We start from the raw sequence: 19245 nt of genomic DNA on the forward strand, positions 1-19245 counted from the left end.
TTTCTATTGCCACTAGCTGTGATTATGCCTCATCTCCTGCCTGTCCTTTCTATAATCTTTGCTGCATGCTATCTTTGATGTATTTCTGTTTTCCCCTTCTTATTTATTTTGGCATAGTGTCCCAAATAAATGAAGAAAATCGCTGCTATTTTCTTGATTTCTTTTTGTTCTTTCAGGCTGTCCCAAATAAGCAGCTTAAACCAATGGCTTAGTTAACCAGAATCCACTGTCTCTTTAGTTTTCCTAAAGAAAAAGTGAGCAACTTCCTGTAACCTCTTCACAGGTGGTTTTGTTAAGTAGAGGAAAGATATTAATGTTTCCAAAGATCAATCGGTTTGCCATGGTCATAAATTCTGTTTTCATTTTTGTAGGTAAGAACTGGTCACTTGCGGACGTCCTTTCAACAATGATTTACAAGTATGGAATGAAGCCCCTCATCAACCTTTTTGTTGGAACTGATGACAAAAACTCAAGTGCTTACATAGTTCATGTATGTGCCCCTTATTGCGAATAATTCTTGTTCAGTGGTGAATGTAGTAATTTGCAAAATACTGTTTCTGTTTAAGATAGAGCAGGTTTGAAATTTTTCCAGCTGACAATGACTAGATTTTGATCTCAGACTGTCTTCATTTCAGAGGGGAATGGAGGAAGTGTATGGATACTTTGCAGAGGGCGCAGATGAAGTTTACCAGGGTTAGAGGGCATGTGCAACAATCAGAGATTGGGCAAACTACGGTTGTTTTCTCTGCAGCAGCAGAGGCTGAGGGAGATCTGATGGAAGTTTATAGCATTACGAAAGGCATAGATAGAATATATTTGTCAGTATATTTGTCCGAGGGTTGCCATGTCTAATGCGCATGTCAAATATGAAAGGGCATATATTTAAGGTGAGAAGGGAATGCTCAAATCAGATGTGCAGGGAAACCTGCAGGCAAATTCAAGAAGGCTTAAACTATTTTGACAGGGGGGTGGGCAGTAGAGTGATAGGTCAGGGGATGGGGCAGTTGGTGTACGGGCAGATGCAGTGAATAGAGAGTCCATGAGGTCGGATAGGGAGTTGATAGAGGAAATTTGCAGTCAGTGGAATGGGTTGAACTGTTTCTATTTTAATGCAAGTATCAGGAATAAAGGCGGTGAACTTCGACAAAAGTTTAGAGTCTATGCCAAAATATTAATCTGCCCAGTCACATCGACCTGCACCCAGACCAAAGACCTTTATTCCCCTCACATCCATGTATTTATCTAAACTTCACTTAAATGTTGATATGTTGAAAGTTGAAAACTTGAATCCACCGGCAGTTTGTTTCACACTCTCACCACCTTCAAGTGAAAAAGTTCAGAATCAGAATCAGGTTTATTATCACTGGCATGTGTCGTGAAATTTGTTAACTTAGCGGTAGCAGTTCAATGCATAATATAGAAGAAAAAAGGTAAAAGTAAATCAGTAAATCAATTACAGTATATGTATATTGAACAGATTAAAAACGTGCAAAACAGAAATAATATATATTTAAAAAGTGAGGTAGTTTTCATGGGTTCAATGTCTATTTAGGAATCTGAGACAGCTGTTCCTGAATCGCCGAATGTGTGCCTTCAGGTTTCTGTACCTCCTATCTGATGGTAACCATGAAAAAAGGACCACACAGATTGTGTCTTTTGGTTAGGAAGTCATGGATCCAATTGCAGAGGGAGGTACAGAGGCCCAGGTTCCGTAACTTATCAATCAGGATTGTGGGCATGTTGGTGTTAAATGCTGAGCTAGAGTCAATGAATGGCATCCTGACATGTGTTTGTATTGTCCAGGTGGTCTAAAGCCGTGTGAAGAGCCATTGAGATTGCATCTGCCATTGACTTATTGTGGCGATAAGCAAATTGCAGTGGGTCCAGGTCCTTGCTGAGGCAGGAGTTCAGTCTAAACATGATCAACCTCTCAAAGCATTTCATCACTGTTGATGTGAGTGCTACCGGGCGATAGTCATTATGCTTCTTAGGCACTGGTACAATTGTTGCCTTTTTGAAGTAAGTGGGAATTCTGCCCATAGCAGCGAGAGGTTGAAAATATCCTTGAATACTCCCGTCAGTTGGTTGGCACAAGTTCTCAGAGCCTTATCAGGTACTTTGTTGGGGCCTTCTGCCTTGCAAGGGTTCACTCTCTTTAAAGGCAGTCTAACATTGGCCTCTGAGACAGAGATCACATGGTCACCGGGTGCAACAGGGATCTTTACAGCTGCAGTTATATTCTCTTTTTCAAAGTGGGCGTAGAAGGCGTCGGGTTCATCTGGCCATTTATGCTATTGGGTTTCGCTTTGTTAGAAGTAATGTTTTGCAAAGCCTGTCAGAGTTGGCATTCTTATGATGTCACCTCCAACCTCGTTCAAAATTGTTTCTTTGCTCTTGAAATAGCCCTCTGCAAGTCATATATGGTACAGAGCTGGGTCACCAGACTTGAACTCCACAGATCTAGCCCTCAGCAGCCTACATACTTCCTTTGTCCATACCTTCTTGATCCTCACTACTGCTGCTGAAGTCTTCAGTCTCTACCTATACTCCCTCCTTATGTTCCCATTAAACAGTTCATCTTTGAATGTTTAGGGAATAAAGTCCTGACCTATTCAGTCTTTCCCTGTAACTCAGGGCTTCAAATCCCAGCAACACCCTTGTAGATTTTCTCTGCACTCTTTCAATCTTATTGCTGTCTTCCTGTAGGTAGGTGATCATAACTGCACACAATGCTCCAAATTAGGCTTCACCAAATATCTTATACAGCTTCAACATAACATCCCATTTTCTGTATTTGGTAATTTTGTTTACAAAGGCCAATGTGTCAAAAGTCCCTTTACAACCCCATCTCCCTGTGATGGCACTTTCAGGAAATTATAGATCTGTATTCCCAGAATTCTTTGTTCTACCACTCTCCTCAGAGTGAAATAAAGAAATAAGAAACAAATTAACATGATAAATAAAACTTAGTGAATCAGCAAATGAAGTGAGGAGATGCAATGGAAATAAACAAGAACAAAATCAGAACACGTGAAGAACTGAGTGGGTGAGGCAAGCATCTGTGGTGCAAATGTGTTTCCCCACAGGTGCTGCTGACCCACTGAGTTCTTGCAACGTTCTGCTTCTGTTGAGGAAATGCCATGTTGTTTTACATGTGAGAGGCAACGAAATAGTTAAGAAAAACATTTGAACAGTTGTGATTCCACCTTTTTGTGACTTTCAGGAAACATTTGCCAGACAAATAAATGAAATTCCATTGTTTAAAATGTTCCAATACCCAGACTGTCAAGGCTGACTGGAGTTGCTTCAACAATTAGCAGAATAATTTTGTTGCTGAAATTCTGATTTAAGTTTCTACCAGGCATCTAACAGGCCACTGATATGCAAATCTAACAAGTTTTGAGGGACAACTGGTAACTAAGATTCAGTTGTGACTTGCATGATTCAAGGAACCGAGTGATACAACATAGAACATAAGACATATAGGTGAAGACGTAGTTGTGGGGAATGCACTCTGTCTTTGTCCCGGGGTTAGGGAATCAAGAAAGAGAGGACATAGGTTTAAGGTGGGATGGGAAAGTCTTAATAGGAACCTGAGAGATAACTTTTTTTCTTATACAAATTGTGGTTTGTATGTTGAATGAGCTGCCAAAGGATGTTGTTGAAGCTGGCACAGTAACAACTTTTAAAAGACAATTGGCAGGTACATGGATTGGAAAAGCTTCAAAGGCTGTGGGCCAAACATTGGCAAATGGTGCATCTAGGTTGGCATAGATATGTTGGGCCGAGAGGCCTGTCTCTGTGATATAGAACAGCACAGAATGGGAATAAGCCAGCTGATCCACCATATTTGCCAATCTAAACTAATCCCATCTGCTGGTACATGGTCCCTCGATCCCCTGCCTGTCTCTCAAAATGCCTTAGATATTTATTCAAGGTTAGTTCCTGAAGTTTCACAATTTTTCAATATTAGAGAATTAAGGACAGCTTGAACCAATATAACATTAACCCTCCTTTAACTTTTTTATGAATTCACAGATTGACCAGCCCTACTTTGGGCTGCCTTCCCGGGATTACTACACATGTACAGAAAAATACAAAGAGGTAAGTGGTTATGATTTGCACATTGTTTTGTATTTTTGGATAAGAATTGGTAAATTGATTTATTATTATCATGTGTACCGAAGTATAAGGAAATTTTTGTCTGATGTATGAGGTGTGTAAGATGACCAACAGAGTGGACAGCCAGCACCGTTATCTCCAGAGTGGAAATGGCATAATTTGAAAGTCATTGGAGTGGGATGTCAGAGGTAGGTTTTCTTTTACAAAGAGGGTGGTGGTTCTGGGAAATGCTCTGCCAGTGGGGGTAGAGACAGACACATTAGGGACATTTAAAAGACTTCAACAGGCATACGGATGAAAGAAATATAGAGGGTTATGTGGGAAGGAAGGGTTACGTTGATCTCAGAGTAGATTAAAATGTCAGCACAATATCAGGGGCCAAAGGGCCTGTAGTGTGCGGTACCTTTCTATGTTTATTGCATCCAAGTAGATCATTTCAGTGTATTGAGATAGTACAATGACTGAATGTACAATATAGTGTGAACGGAAACAGTGTAAGTGCAATGCAGGTAGACAATACGATGAAAGACCATAATGAGGTTGATTGTGAATCCAAGCATATTGTATTTAGTAAAGTAACAGTGCTATAGAAGCTGTCTTCAAACCTGGTCATACCAGCGGTTCCCAACCTGGGGACTGCAGACCCCTTGGTTAATGGTAAGGCTCCATGGTATAAAAAATGGTTGGGAACTCCTGATCCAGACGGAAAGATCCGGTTCAAAGTTCTAAGTAAATTTATTGTCTAAGTATATATATGTCACCATGTGCAAACTTGAGATTCATTTTTTTGTGGCATACACAGTAAGTCCAAGAAACACAAGGGAATGATTGAAAGACTGCACCCAACAGAACAGACAAATAACCAACGTGCAAAAGACAACAAACTGTAAATACAGAATGAAAAAGAGAAAGAAAGAAGCAATAAATATTGAGAAAATGAGATGAAGTGTCCTTGAAATTAAGTCCATAGGTTGTGGGAACAGTTCAGCGATGGGGTGAGTGAAGTTATCCTCTTTGCTTCAAAAGCCTGATGGCTGAGGAGTAATAACTCAGACATCCCACCCTGCAAAAACTCATTTCAGGGAGGTAGCACCACCACCCCAGCCCCCGCAACCCCATACGCCCCACCCTCGGTCGACCTCCAAGGGTGAATGTATACAGGACATTTGATTATGAAAGAACACAACAATTTATTTGATCATATATGGAAAAGTCACTGTTGCAAACAGTGCAGCGAGCAACACTGTCATGATTTTTTATCCCTATTAGGCAGGGGTACACTTTAGTGTAGTCTGGGGTGAAGTACGTTTTATATTTTCTGTTTTTGGAACAGTCTGCCATGGCGCTGCAGGATGCTAAGCTGAACTGATGGGCAATGAAAGAGAGAGAGAGAGAGGTCAATTGTAAAGCCCACCCACAGAGAAAACTGATAGGTCTACTTAGCACAAAGAGAGACCAATCAGGATGCTCCCTCTGTCACTCTCTCACTATGTCTGTTACTTTCTCTCTCTCTCTCTCTCTCGCTCGCTCGCTCGCTCTCAAAAAAATCGATTTCCAGGATATTGTATATAATTTGCGGGTGTCAGGGAGCCGCTATCAATATGCGGGAGACTCCTGGAACTTCCAGGGGAGGTGGGATGTCTGATAACTGTTCCTGAACATGGTGATGTGTGTCTTGAGGCTCCTGTACCTTCTTTCTGATGGCAGCTGGAGAAGAGAGCATGGCCTGGTTGGTGGGGGTCCCTGATGATAGATGCTGCTTTCCTCTGTGTAGTTGTGTTCACTTTACCTGCATTGGACTGTGCCATATCAGCTACGTTTTGTAGGATTTTCTGCTCAAGGGCAATGTTGTATCCATATCAGGCCACGATGCAGCCAGTCAATAAGCTCTCCATCACACATCTATAGAAGTTTATCAAAGTTTTAGATGCCATGCCAAGTCTTCACAAAATTCTAAGGAAGTGGAGACACTGCCAAGTTTTTTTTTAGTAGTAACACTTGGGTGCTGGGCCTGGATATCATCACACTGAGGAATTTAAAGCTGCTGATCCTCTGAGGTCTGGCTCATGAACCTTTGGTTTCCTCCTTCTAAAGTGAATAATCAGCTCCTTGGTCTTGAGTGAGAGGTTATTGTGACATCACTCAGCCAGATTTTCAATATCCCTCCTACATTCTGATATGTCACCACTTTTGCTTCAGCCAACGACAGTGGCGTCAGCAGCAAACAAATATGGCACTGGAGCTGTGCTTAGCCTCACGGTCATAAGTATAAAGGGAATTGAGCAGGGGCTAAGCACGCAGCCTTGTGGTGCACCTGCATTGATGGAGATTGTGGAGGAGATGTTCTTTCCAATCTGAACTGACTGGGGTCTGTAAGTGAGGAAATCAAGAATCCAATTGTACAAGGAGATATTGAGGCCAAGGTCTTGGAGCTTATTGATTAGCTTTGAGGAAATGACAGTGTTGAATGCCAAGCTGTAGTTTATAAAGAGCATCCTGATGTATGCATCTTTGCTGTCCAGATATACCAGGATTGAGTGTAGATCCAATAAGTATCCAATAAGAGTGTAGGTCCATCTGCCGTGGACCTGTTGTTCCAGTAGGCAAATTGGAGCAGATCCAAGTCATTTTTCAGGCAGGATATGTTTTGTCACCAATCTCTCAAAGCACTTCATCACAGTGGATGTAAGTGCTACTGGACGATAGTCATTGAGGCAGGATACCACATTTTTCTACAGCATTGGTAAAATTGAAGTCTACTTGAAGCGAGTTAGTATGACACACTGCCGGAGTGAGAGGTTAAAGATCTCAGTGATCACTCCAGCCAGTTGATCAGCACAAGTCTTTAGTACTTGGCCATGTACCGCATCTGGGCCGGATACTTCCCGTGGGTTCGCCCACCCGAAGGATGCTCTCGCTTTAGCCTCAGAGACTGAAGTCACAGGTTCATTGGAGCCTGTGGGAGTTTGTGACGGTTCCTCCATGTTCTGATCGTCAAAGCGAGCATAGAAGGCATTGAGCTCATCTGGAAGTGTCACTTGATTTCACTTTGTAAAAGTTAATAGCATTCGAGCCCTGCCAGAGCTGTTGAGAATCCTTCCATGATTCACTTCACACATGAGATGGCTTTGCAGAGATGAAACCTGGATGTCTTGAAGTTTACTTTGTCCTCAGCCCTGATTTCCACTAATCTGGCCCTCTACAGATCATGGATCTCATGATTTATCCAGGGCTTCTGGTTAGGGACGACTCTGAATGATTTTGTGGAAACACACTCATCTACAGCTGTTTTCATAAGGTCCATGGCAGCCGTGATGTATTCTTTCAGAGTAGTGAGGGGAAGGGTTATGGCAAGAGCTGGCAGGTGATAGGCAGATTCAGATGAGGAGGGCTAATGGACAGATGTAGGCGGGGAGAGATCATCTTTAGTTGTCCCATGTGTTTTGAAAAATCGAAACATACAGTGAAAGGTGTCAATGGCGTCAATGAATAGCACAGTATGAATCCGAGCTGGGGGGGGGGGGGGCAGCCCACAAATGTCACCACGCTTCTGGCGCCAACATTGCATGCCCACAACGTACTAACCGTAACCTATATGGCTTTGGAAAGTGGGGGGAAACCAGATCAGTTGGAGGAAATTCACGCAGTCACCAGAGGAATTTGCAAACTCCTTACAGTCGGCAGTGGGAATTGAATCCTAATTGCCGATCATTGGCACAGTAATAGCGTTATGCTAATGTGTCACACGTATACTTTACCATGCGCATATAAAGTGGGAGGCTGTGAGGTGACTGGTGGAAGCAACGGGGGCAGCAGATGATGGAATCTGACAGGAGAGGAAGGTGGAGAATGGAATCAAATCTCCTAGCTAGGAAGGGAATGGAGGAACAGTAGTGGCAGGGGACGCAGTGGGAGGATTATGAGGGTGAAGAGTAGATAGAATGGGTGGAAGAAAGGAAAGAAATGGGGAGGGCAGTTGGCTGTAGGAGGAACTGATAGCTATAGTAGCAGTACAGTGCAATATTTAAAATATACTTTAAGTTACAATAAGAAATATACACTAAGTGTCCACTTTCTTAAGTACTTCATGTACTGAGTAAAGTTCCCACTCTGTGTATGTTCATGGATCTTCTGCTGCTGTAGCCCATCGACTTCATGGTTGTGCATTCAGAGATGCTCTTCTGCACACCACTGTTGTTGTGCTTGGTTATCTGAGTTACTGTCAGCTTAAACCAGTCTGGCCATCCTTCTCCAACCTCCCTCATTAATGAGGCATTACCCACCCCTCGTCAGTACTGCCACTCACTAGATTTTTTTTTTTGTTTTTCACACCATTCTCTGAGAACTCTAGAGGTGTCTGTCTGTGAAAATCCCAGAAAATCAGCAGTTTTTGAGATACTTAAACCACTCTGTTTGGCACCAAAACCATTCCACAGTCAAAATCACTTAGAACACATTTCATCCCATTCTGATGTTTGGTCTGAACAACAACTGAACCTCTTGACTATGTCTGTGTGCTCTTATGTGCTGTTGCTGCCACACGATTGGCTGATTAGATATTTCAAAGTTCAAAGTGCATTTATTATCTAAGTACAGTATATATACCATATTCAACTTCGAGATTTGTCTCCTTACAGGCATTCATAAAACAAAGAAACACAATAGAACCTATTTTTAAAATGAGAAGACCGTCAAACACTCAAAGTGTAGGAAAAAAAAACAAATCATGTATGCAAATAATATTCAGAACTGAAGTACATGAAAGTGAGTCCACAGCCATGAAGCCAGGCATCACTGAAGCCAATTCAGGAGCCCATTATTTGCAGGCCACAGCTTCAGTTCATTGCAGAGATGATTAAAAATCACAGAGCAACAACCTGAACTGGCCCATTCCTCGCCTCTGACCCCAATATCCTGGCCTTTTCATTCGGGCCCGGGTTAAATCGTGCAAGCCTCTGGTCATTCCTTGCACTCAGACCTGGGCCCTGCTCCTTTGATACACACTGGGGCCCGTGACCTGGCACCTGGATTCAGCAAATAACCGACATTTCCAATTCAACTCTCGGCTCTTAGACTGGGCCCCACCACCTTGCCTCCACTCACCTCCCATAGTTTCTGCCGCATCGAATTGGCTCCAAGTCCACTACAGCAAAGGGCAAACATCAGCTCATTACCTGGTCTCAGGCCCAGGACCCGCTGCCTCGATTCAACCTGAACACACCACGCCGTAACCATCTTGCACCTTTGAGACTTTGATTCACAGCACAAAAAATACCGGGTCGTACATGCAGTTCAAAAGCTCAGCTCCGAAGTGGAAGTTATAGGCTATTGACTGATCGTATCTGAGTGACAGTGTGATTAATACAGTAATTTATAATTTTGTTTGCTTTGTTTGCTGCCAGTGCTTCACCAGGGCCATCTTCAGCTGGAAGATAATACCTAATAACATGGCCACCGAGTGTATATAAACATAATTAAATTAAAGATGTAGTGCAAAAAGAGAGCAAAATTAATGAGATTAATGTGTTTGTGTGCGGATTCATTGCCTGTTCAGAAATCTGATGGCAGAGGGGAAGATGCTGCTCCTAAACTTGCTGCAGTCTCTTGTTTCTACATCATTAAACATACCCTAGAGATGATACTGGATGGATTGGAACTGCATTTATGTAAGAAAACGGTGAGCTGAGATGAGCTGCCACTGGAACCCAGAGTTATTGACCATAAGACCTAGGAGCAGAATAAGGCCATCCAGCTCATTGAGTTTGCTCCACCATTCAATCATGGCTGATTTACGATTGCTCTCAAACCCATTCTCCTGCCTACTCCTCATAACCTTTGAGGCCCTTATAATCAACAACCTGTCAACCTCCACTTTAAATATGCCCAGTGAGTTGACCTCCACAGCCATCTGTGGCAATGAATTTCACAGATCCATCACCCTCTGTCTAAAGAAATTTCTCCTGATCTCAGTTCTACAGGGACATCCTTCTATGCTGACGCTGTGCCTTCGGGTTGTAGACTCGCCCACATCCTCTCCACATCTACTCTATCAATATTTGATCACTGACATATGGTAGTGTGCCTGTAACAGATTGATTCCCAGTTTGGTCTTAGCCTCCCAGCAGCCCCATCACTGAGGTGATTCCTGATTGCCTTTCTGATGATTCTCTGTGCTCCTTTCGTAAGATTTCCCGTGGCTAAACTCAGCAGGACTGACTCCCATTTGCCGCATGCTGCTTACTGTTAAATTTGGAGTCTGTTTTGATCACAGTCTCCAGCTTTACGGAAGAAGTCTGCTTCCTTTATGTGGAGCTAGCAGTCTTTGTTGATCGCAGCTCCATTAATCAGTGCTAATGAGCATAATTACAAGGGATGTCTGTCAGTTCTGTTTCTGCAGCTGTGTAAGTTTGTAACTCTGCGACACTGAAATGCAACTATGGCTAGTACTGTCAATTGACTTGGGTTCTCGGGAAAGTGTGGGAAAAGCTCAGCTAGTACCATGGATTGTGTCAGTGGTCCACACTAATTAAAGCCTTTCTGAACCTCTTGAGATGTCGAGTGGTGCATTGACATTTCTGAGTGGTTCAAAAGTCCAAAAAATCAATTACATCATTTGGCCCATCGAGTCTGCAATGCTACTTGATCTGGCTAATTTATCTTCCCTCTAAGTCACATTTTGCCTATAACTTTTAATACTCTTACCAATCAAGAACCTATCAACCTTCACTTTAAATATACTCAATGACGTCCTCCACAGCTATTCATGACAATGACTTCCACAGATTCAACACCATCTGGTTGTAGAAATTGCTCCTCATCTATGTTCTAAAGAGACTCTTTGCATTCTGAGGCTGTGCCATCTGGTGTTAGACTCTCCCACGATGGGAAACATTCTCTCCGCATCCACTCTATCTAGGTCTTTCATCGTTCAATAGGTTCCAATAAGATACCCATTATTTCTTATAAACTCCAGTAAGCACAAATACAGAACCATCAAAAGCTCCTCATTAACCCTTTCATTCCTGGTATCATTGTCATGAACCCTCTTTGGACCCTCTTCAAAGCTTGCGCATCCTTTCTTAGATAAGGGGTCCAAAGCTGCTTATAATACTCCAGGTGCAGCCTGACCAATGCTTTATAAAGCCTCACACATAAAATGCTGGTGGAACGCAGCAGGCCAGGCAGCATCTATAGGGAGAAACACTGTCATCATTTTGGGCCGAGACCCTTCGTCAGGACCCTTTATAAAGCCTCCTTGAATTGAATGCTAAGATTTAATTTGCCTTTCTACTACTGACTCAACGAGCAAGTTAACCTTTAGTGAATGCTGCACTAGGTCTCCTGGGTGATTTGTAGGTCTGCTTGGTGTTGTTTCTGTTTACTGGTTAAATATTTACTTATGGTCTGCTTAAACACTACTGGTAATTTATCTTTTGCGACTTCCCAGCGGTGTATAAGAACCCATTAACAAAAGTCACATTAAAGAATCTGCAAAGAACAATGTTGACAATCGAGGACCTCTTCAAGATGCAGTCCCTCAAGAAGCCAGCATCAGCATCGAAGCCTCAGCATTCAGGACATGCCCTTTTCTTATGTCAGTGATAATAAATCTTATTCTCATTCTGATTCTGAGCCTATGCTCTGATTCTGATGGAGGCTACTTTCAAAAGAGCGTTACACAAGCATATGATTTCATGTTGCTACTAGGCAGATACCTCCAACAGGACCACAACCTTGTCGTGGTTTGAAAACTTACATGCCGCAATGATCTGGAGAGCTATGCCAGCTGGAGTTAGGGCTTTGTGCTGGTAGGGTCAGCTATGCCATCAGGCCATAGGGCAGAGGCCAGACTAAGAGTGGTCCTCTTATCCTCCACATTCGGGGTTTCAGTTCAGGGCTAATAACCCTGACTGAGTTGTTATGGAAACAGCAATGAAGAATCCTTCTACATCTGTGTGCAATGGTATGTACCATAGAGACAGAACCGTGCCTGGTGCACAATAGAGAAGATGGCCAATGATAGACAGAGATGGAGGGCTTTCATTGCTGTCCTTAGCACCAGCAGTGTAAGTACACTAGTAAGTACACTAGCCAAACAGCTGGGTGAAAGGAACCTGGGTTGGCCCAAATGATAATGAGAACTCCCAAAAAGAATTAGAACAGAATCAGATTTATTTTCACTGACTTGAACAACCTGAAATTTGTTGTGTCATGGAACCAGTACAGTATCAGGACATGAAATTACAATACATTACTAAAATTAATAGTTTTAAAAAGACTAATACAAGAGATGGGGTGGTGTGGTGGGGTACATCACTACCAAAGGAGGTGTAAGGTGATCCTTCTCTCCATTAGCCCACAGGTCACCCTTGGGCAAGGTGTAGCTCCTACTTATCTGATGTCTATCAGAAATCAGGCAGGCAGTCTCTGAAGAATGGCTGAGGTCACCGTTCTTGCAAAGACACCACCCAGAAGAAGTCAATGGCAAGTAATTTCTGTAGAAAACAATTGCCAAGAGGAATCATGGACATGAAAAGACCGTGATCATTCATGTCTTACAACACTGCATATAACGAACAAATACAAGGGGTATAACTTTAAGGTGGTAGGTGGAAAATCTAGGGATGATAATAGAATGGTGGTTGCAGTGCATGGGATGAGCTGCCAGTGGTGGTAGAGGCAGATGCGTTAGAAACATTGAAGAAACTCTTAGATAGGCACATGGATGATAGGAAAATGGAGGGCAATATGGGAGGGAAAGATTATATTGATCGTAGACATAAAGTCACAGAAAAGTACAGCACAGAAGGAGGCCCTTTGGCACTGAAACAGGCCTTTTGGCCCATCTCGTCCATGACAAACTATTTAAACTTCCGGGAAGTGTGCAGGTTATAAAGCAGGCACAATATCAAGGGACGAAGCTCTCACTGTGCTGTGCTGTTCTATGTTCTATGTTCTATCACGAGTTAGTGTTCACAGGTTCATGGGCCATTCAGAAGACTGACAACAGATGGGAAGAAACTGTTCCAACAATGTTGAATGTGGGTCTTCATGCTCCTGTAGCTCCTTCCTTGTGGTAGTAATGTGAAGAGGGCATGCCCTGGATGGTGAGGTTCCTTAGTGATGATACCAGCTTTGGAAGATTTTGTCGATGGTGGACAGGGGTACAAGTTATTGGTGCTTGAAGTCACGGAAAACAGCAGGTCAATAAAACAGTGACATCAACCTTCTTCAACTTAACGTGGAATAAAACTTAGTACTGACAGCAATACAAAATGCTATTTACTTTTTGAAACTAACTCAAAGATACATGTCTGAAAAGTCGACTGTACTTTTTTCCATTGATGCTGGCTGGCTTGCTGAGTCCTTCCAGGCTTTTACGTGTGTTGCTCAGATTTCCATCATCTGCAGATTTTCTCTTGTTTGTAAGCTGCTTGGCCTTTTAACATAACACACATAAAATGCTGGAGGAACTCAGCAGGTCAGGCAGTATCTCCAGAAAGGAATAAACAGTCAGTGTTTTGTGCCAAGGCCCTTCATCAAGATAGGTAAGGAAGGGAGGTGAATCCAGAATAAGATGGTGGGGAGAAGGGAAGGAGTACAAGCTTAGAATGTGATAGGTGAAGCCGGGCGGATAGAGGAGAGGGGATGAAGTAGGTGATTGATGAAAAAGGCAAAGGGCTGAGGAAGAAGAAATGTTAGGACAGGAGAGTGAACCATGGGAGTAAGAGGAGCAGGAGAAGCACCATGGGGAGATGATGGGCAAGGGTGGAACAGAGAAGAGGTAAGAGGGGAGCCAGTGTGGGGAAGGAAGAAGAGAGAAGGGGATGGGAAGAATAATCAAAGTTAAAAAAAAATCGATGTTCATGCCATCGGGTTGAAGGCTACCCAGATGGAATCTGAGGTGTTGGTCCTCCAAGCTGAGAGTGGCTTCATCATATAAGTAGAGGAGGCTATGGACCAACATGTCGGAATGTGAAAGGGGATTGGATTTAAAATGGTTGGCCACCAGAAAATCCTGCTTGTTTCAGATGGAGCCAAGGTGCTTGACAACACGATCCCCTAATCTTGGCCTTTTAAACAGGCTTTGCCATCTGTTAAGGCCAATAAACTACAAACATGTACATCGATACTATTTGACCATAAAACCATAAGACATAGGAGTAGAATCAGGGAATTAAATTGGTGGTGATGAACATAGAGACCAATAAATCACATGAAGAAAAATTAATCGACTTTTAATAGGCAATACCTTGCTGTCACTGATCTTGGCTTATTAAAAAGCATTTTGTTTTAGACTTCTTCCTTATAGCTTTTTATCTAAACTGGGGGCATTGTTGTTATTTTGTATTAACTTCTAGCCATATGAACAATATTATTTGCAGATGTTATATATTTGGGAGACCAAATGACACTATTTCCCTGCACTATTCTCAGCTCCCTTGATGTTAATTCCTTTAATTGGTTTATTATGTTCACATGTAGCAGGATAATTTGAAAAATTTGTTTTCTCTGCTGCTGAGACAGTTCATTCCAAATATAAACATATGGGGATACAGTACTTTGCAAAGGTTTTAGGCACATATATACAGCTAGGGCGCCCAAGACGTTTGCACAGCACTGTAGTAATTTTATGTATTGTACTGTACTGCTGCCCCCAAAAAGAAAACAGATTTCATGACATATGTGAGTGATGATAAATCTGATTCTGGTATGGGTCTGTATTGTGGACTAAGAGTGGGGAGGGGGCAGAAGGAGGGGAATTGTGGTTGGGAAAAGAGGAAGGGAGACGGGAGGGAGCAGGAAACTCCAGAGTGACATTCTGTAATGATCAATAAACCAGTTGTTTGGAATCAAATGACCTTGCCTGGTGTCTCAGAGCTGGGTGTGTCTGTACCCATGCTACACCCCACACATAGTACTCCTTCTCTGCCACCCATCCTACACCCCTCCCACAGTGCTGCACCCTCACCATTCCCAACATCCTTTGCTCCCGCCAGGTTTACAAACTGTTCTCTGTGCCACATTGATGAATACTGTACTGGGCACCCTAGCTGTATATATGTCTTTCAGACTTTTGCACAGTAATGTAAGGGAAAAGCTATAACAAAGTTCAGAATACATTTCTACACTTACAGAGAGAGTCTTCGCTTAGATAAGGTTTCTCAGTTTCTACCCCGTCTCTCCTCCAAGAGGACCACAACCTTGTCGTTGGCTATTGAGGCTTGCATGCATCAATGACACAGAGAGCTAAGTTGGCTGGAGTCAGTGTTTTACGCTTTGGCTCTTGGTAGAGTTAGCATGCCAAACAGGTCAAAGGGTGGAGGCCAGATTAAGAGTGGTCCACCGGTCCTCCAGGTTTGGGGTTTCAGCTGAGGGCTAACAACCCTGATTGGTAAAACAAAATTGTTACAGAAACAGCAATGAAGAATCCTTCTACATCTGAGTATGATGGTATTCCTGAGACTCCACACAGGACTAACATGACTGACGGTAGTGAGAACCGAGAGGAAGCTAATGACATGACGCAGGAAGCCCTGAACACACCAGAGGTGGAGGACCTTCACTGCTGCCCTAAACTCCAGTAGTGTAATGGGCAGTAAGTAAGCATCCTGTCTCTGCCTGTCATAGTTATATAAACCTCTGCTGGGTCTCCTCTAAACCTGTCTGCACCATTCTATTGCGGAGGGAGTGCCAGAGTTTAGACTCAATGTCGATGAAGAAATGGCACAACATTTCCAAGTAAGGATGATTGTGCAACTTGGGAGGAGAACCTACAGGGGATGGTGGTCTCCTCTCTGTCTGCTGCCCCTCTCAATGCATGATGTTGCATTATCATCTTTTAAGAATAACCATTGAGGACATCTTCAAAATTTGGTGCCTCAAGACATACAACATTATGTGCCTTTTGTATCCATCAATGGGTGAAGAATGCTACCCTTTCAGACACAGATGACGCCAATAGAATACCTTGTAAGTACAGTAAATGGCCACTTTATTAGGTACACCTGCTCCTTAATGCAAATATCTAATCAGCCAATCATGCGGCAGCAACTTAATGTAGACAATGGTCAGGATGTTCAGTGGTTGTTCGGACCATTAGAATGGGGGAGGAAATGTGATCCAAGTGACTTTGACTGGAGAATGATAGTTGGTGTCAGGTCAGGCAGTTTGAGAATCTCAGAAATTGCTTATCACCCAAATGGTTTCCGCAGTTTACGGAGCACGGTGTGAAAAACAAAAAGACAATCAGCGTGTGGCAGTACTGCGGGTGAATATGCCTTGTTAGTGAGAGAGGTCAGAGAAGATGTTCAGACTGGTTTAAAGGTGAAAGTGATTCAAATACCCACGTGTTACAACAGTGCTATACAGCAAGGAATCCCTGAACGCACAACAGACAGACAGGCAGACATACTTTATTGATCCCGAGGGAAATTGGGTTTCGTTACAGTTGCACCAACCAAGAATAGTGAAGAAATATAGCAATATAAAACCATAAATAATTAAATAATAATAAGTTAATCATGCCAAGTAGAAATAAGTCCAGGACCAGCCTACTGGCTCGGGGTGTCTGACACTCCGAGGGAGGAGTTGTAAAGTTTGATGGCCACAGGCAGGAATGACTTCCTATGACACTCAGTGTTGCATCTCGGTGGAATAATTCTCTGGCTGAATGTACTCCTGTGCCTAACCAGTACATTATGGAGTGGATGGGAGTCATTGTCCAAGATGGCATGCAACTTGGACAGCATCCTCTTTTCAGACACCACCGTCAGAGAGTCCAGTTGCACCCCCACAACATCACTGGCTTTACGAATGAGTTTGTTGATTCTGTTGGTGTCTGCTACCCTCAGCCTGCTGCCCCAGCACACAACAGCAAACATGATAGCACTGGCCACCACAGCCTCATAGAACATCCTCAGCATCGTCCATCAGCTGTTAAACGACCTCATTCTCCTCAGGAAATAGAGACAGCTCTGACCCTTCTTGTAGACAGCCTCAGTGTTCTTTGACCAGTCCAGTTTATTGTCCATTCGTATCCCCAGGTATTTGTAATCCTCCACTATGTCCACACTGACCCCTTGGAGGAAACAGGGGTCACCGGTGCCTTAGCCCTCCTCAAGTCCACCACCAGCTCCTTAGTCTTTTTCACATTAAGCTGCAGATGATTCTGCTCGCACCATGTGACAAAGTTTCCCACTGTAGCCCTGTACTCAGCCTCATCTCCCTTGCTGATGCATCCAACTATGGCAGAGTTATCAGAAAACTTCTGAAGATGGCAAGACTCTGTGTTGTAGTTGAAGTCCAAGGTGTAGATGGTAAAGAGAAAGGGAGACAGGACAATCCCCAACACGCTGAACCTTGAAGTGGGTGGGCTACAGCAGCAGAAGGCCATGGACATACACTCAGTGGCCACTTCATTAGATACCTCCTGTATCTAGTAAAGTGGTTGCTGAGTATAAATTGAAAACTATTAACATATTAAAGTAAACAAGCAATTCAACTCAAACTAAAGTGGCCGCTGAGTGTACTTGGTTATTGTGCTGATGCGTGATTTGAAGCTCTACTCTTTCTAGGGGCATTCTACAGGGTTTACAACTGGCAGAGCCCCAGGAGTCAGCACAGCAATCCCATTATTGCTCTCGTTACTGTTATTGATGCCTTTGCTGAGAAACAACTCTGTTTTCTATTACCACTCGATTTCATTTGCAACAACAATGAATGATTAGGGATTCTGGCTCCACATCTGCTCCAGATGTTCAGTAATTTGCTAATGGCCACTAATTCTCTGATTGCTGATTGGAACAGCTCTCCAAGGGTTATTGTCTTTAGTAGACCAGTGACACACCCACACTCACAATTCCTCAAAATAAACTGCACAGTACTGTGAATAGTTTATCTAAAAAAGAATGTGCTGACATTGGTGAGGGTCCAGAGGATGTAGACAAGATTGATCCCAGGGATGAAAGGGTTAACATCAGATAAGCGTTTGATGGCTCTTGGCCTTTACTTACTGTTTAGAAGAATAATGCCCCTGTGCCTCAGAAGGGTAGGGAACGGAAGAGGATGGCACCAGAAATAAGGGACACAAGAAAGAAACATGGATGGTAGGGTGCCAGGTGCCAGGGTCCATGATGTTTCTGAATGGGTCCACAATATCCTGAAAAGGGCGGGTGAGCAGCCAGAAGTCGTGGTACATATTGGTACCAATGACCTGGGTAGAAAATGGGAGGAGGTCCTCAAAATAGAATACAGGGAGTTAGGAAGGAAGCTGAGAAACAGGACATGTGCCATGCGACAGTAAGGGTAGGAATAGAATGAGGTAGCACATAAATGTGTGGCTGAGGAATTGGAGCAGGTGCAGGGATTCAGATTTCTAGATAATTGGGACCTCTTCTGGGGCAGGTGGGACCTGTACAAAAGGGATAGGTTGCACCTAAATTTGAGGGGGACCAATATTCTTGTGGGCAGCTTCCCTGGAGCTGTTGGGAGTGGTTTAAACTAATATGACAGGGCGATGGGAACCAGTGTGATTGAGCTGAGCATGAGCCAGCAGGTTTACAAGTAGATGATGGATGTAACATGAATGTAAGGAAGGACAAACCAATGATTGGGTTCAAAAGCAGACAGAGCAAAGAATTAAATTGTACCACAGAGGCAAAATTCAAAAGGGTGAAGAATGCAGGACTGTAGATGTTGTATTTAAATGCACATAACATTCGGAATAAGGTGGATGAACTCAAGGTGTAATTAGAGACTGGTCAGTATGACGTTGTGGGCATCACTGAGTCATGGCTGAGAAAAAGGCCATAGTTGGGAGTTTAACATTAAAGGATATACTTTGTATTGAAAGGACAGGCAGAAAGGCATAGGCAGTGGTGTGGCTGTGTTGGCAAGAAATAGAATTACATCTTCAGAAAGAAGTGACATATGGTCAGAGAATGTCGAATCTTTGTGGGTGTAGTTAAGAAACTGCAAGGGTCAAAAAAACATTATGGGAATCATATATTGTCCTCCAAATAGTGGCCAAGATGTGGGGTTGAGATTGCAAAGGAAGCTGGAAGAGACATGTAATAAGGGTAATGTCACAATTGTAATGGGGGATTTCAATCTGCAAGTGGA

The 19245-nt window shown here is 43.1% G+C and overlaps 1 protein-coding gene across 6 annotated transcripts in view; it reads left to right on the top strand.

The window, feature by feature from the left end:
• Positions 1-19245, top strand: part of LOC140725765 (neprilysin-like) — a 306429-nt gene that overhangs the window by 135333 nt on the left and 151851 nt on the right. For all 6 annotated transcript variants that reach the window (XM_073041648.1, XM_073041645.1, XM_073041644.1 and 3 more), the window contains exons 7-8: positions 372-490; positions 4039-4104. In XM_073041648.1, the coding sequence (XP_072897749.1) occupies positions 372-490; positions 4039-4104 (185 nt within the window). The remainder of the gene's footprint in view (positions 1-371; positions 491-4038; positions 4105-19245) is intronic.

This window comes from Hemitrygon akajei, chromosome 3 (assembly GCF_048418815.1).
Source record: "Hemitrygon akajei chromosome 3, sHemAka1.3, whole genome shotgun sequence".
Lineage (NCBI taxonomy): Eukaryota > Metazoa > Chordata > Chondrichthyes > Myliobatiformes > Dasyatidae > Hemitrygon > Hemitrygon akajei.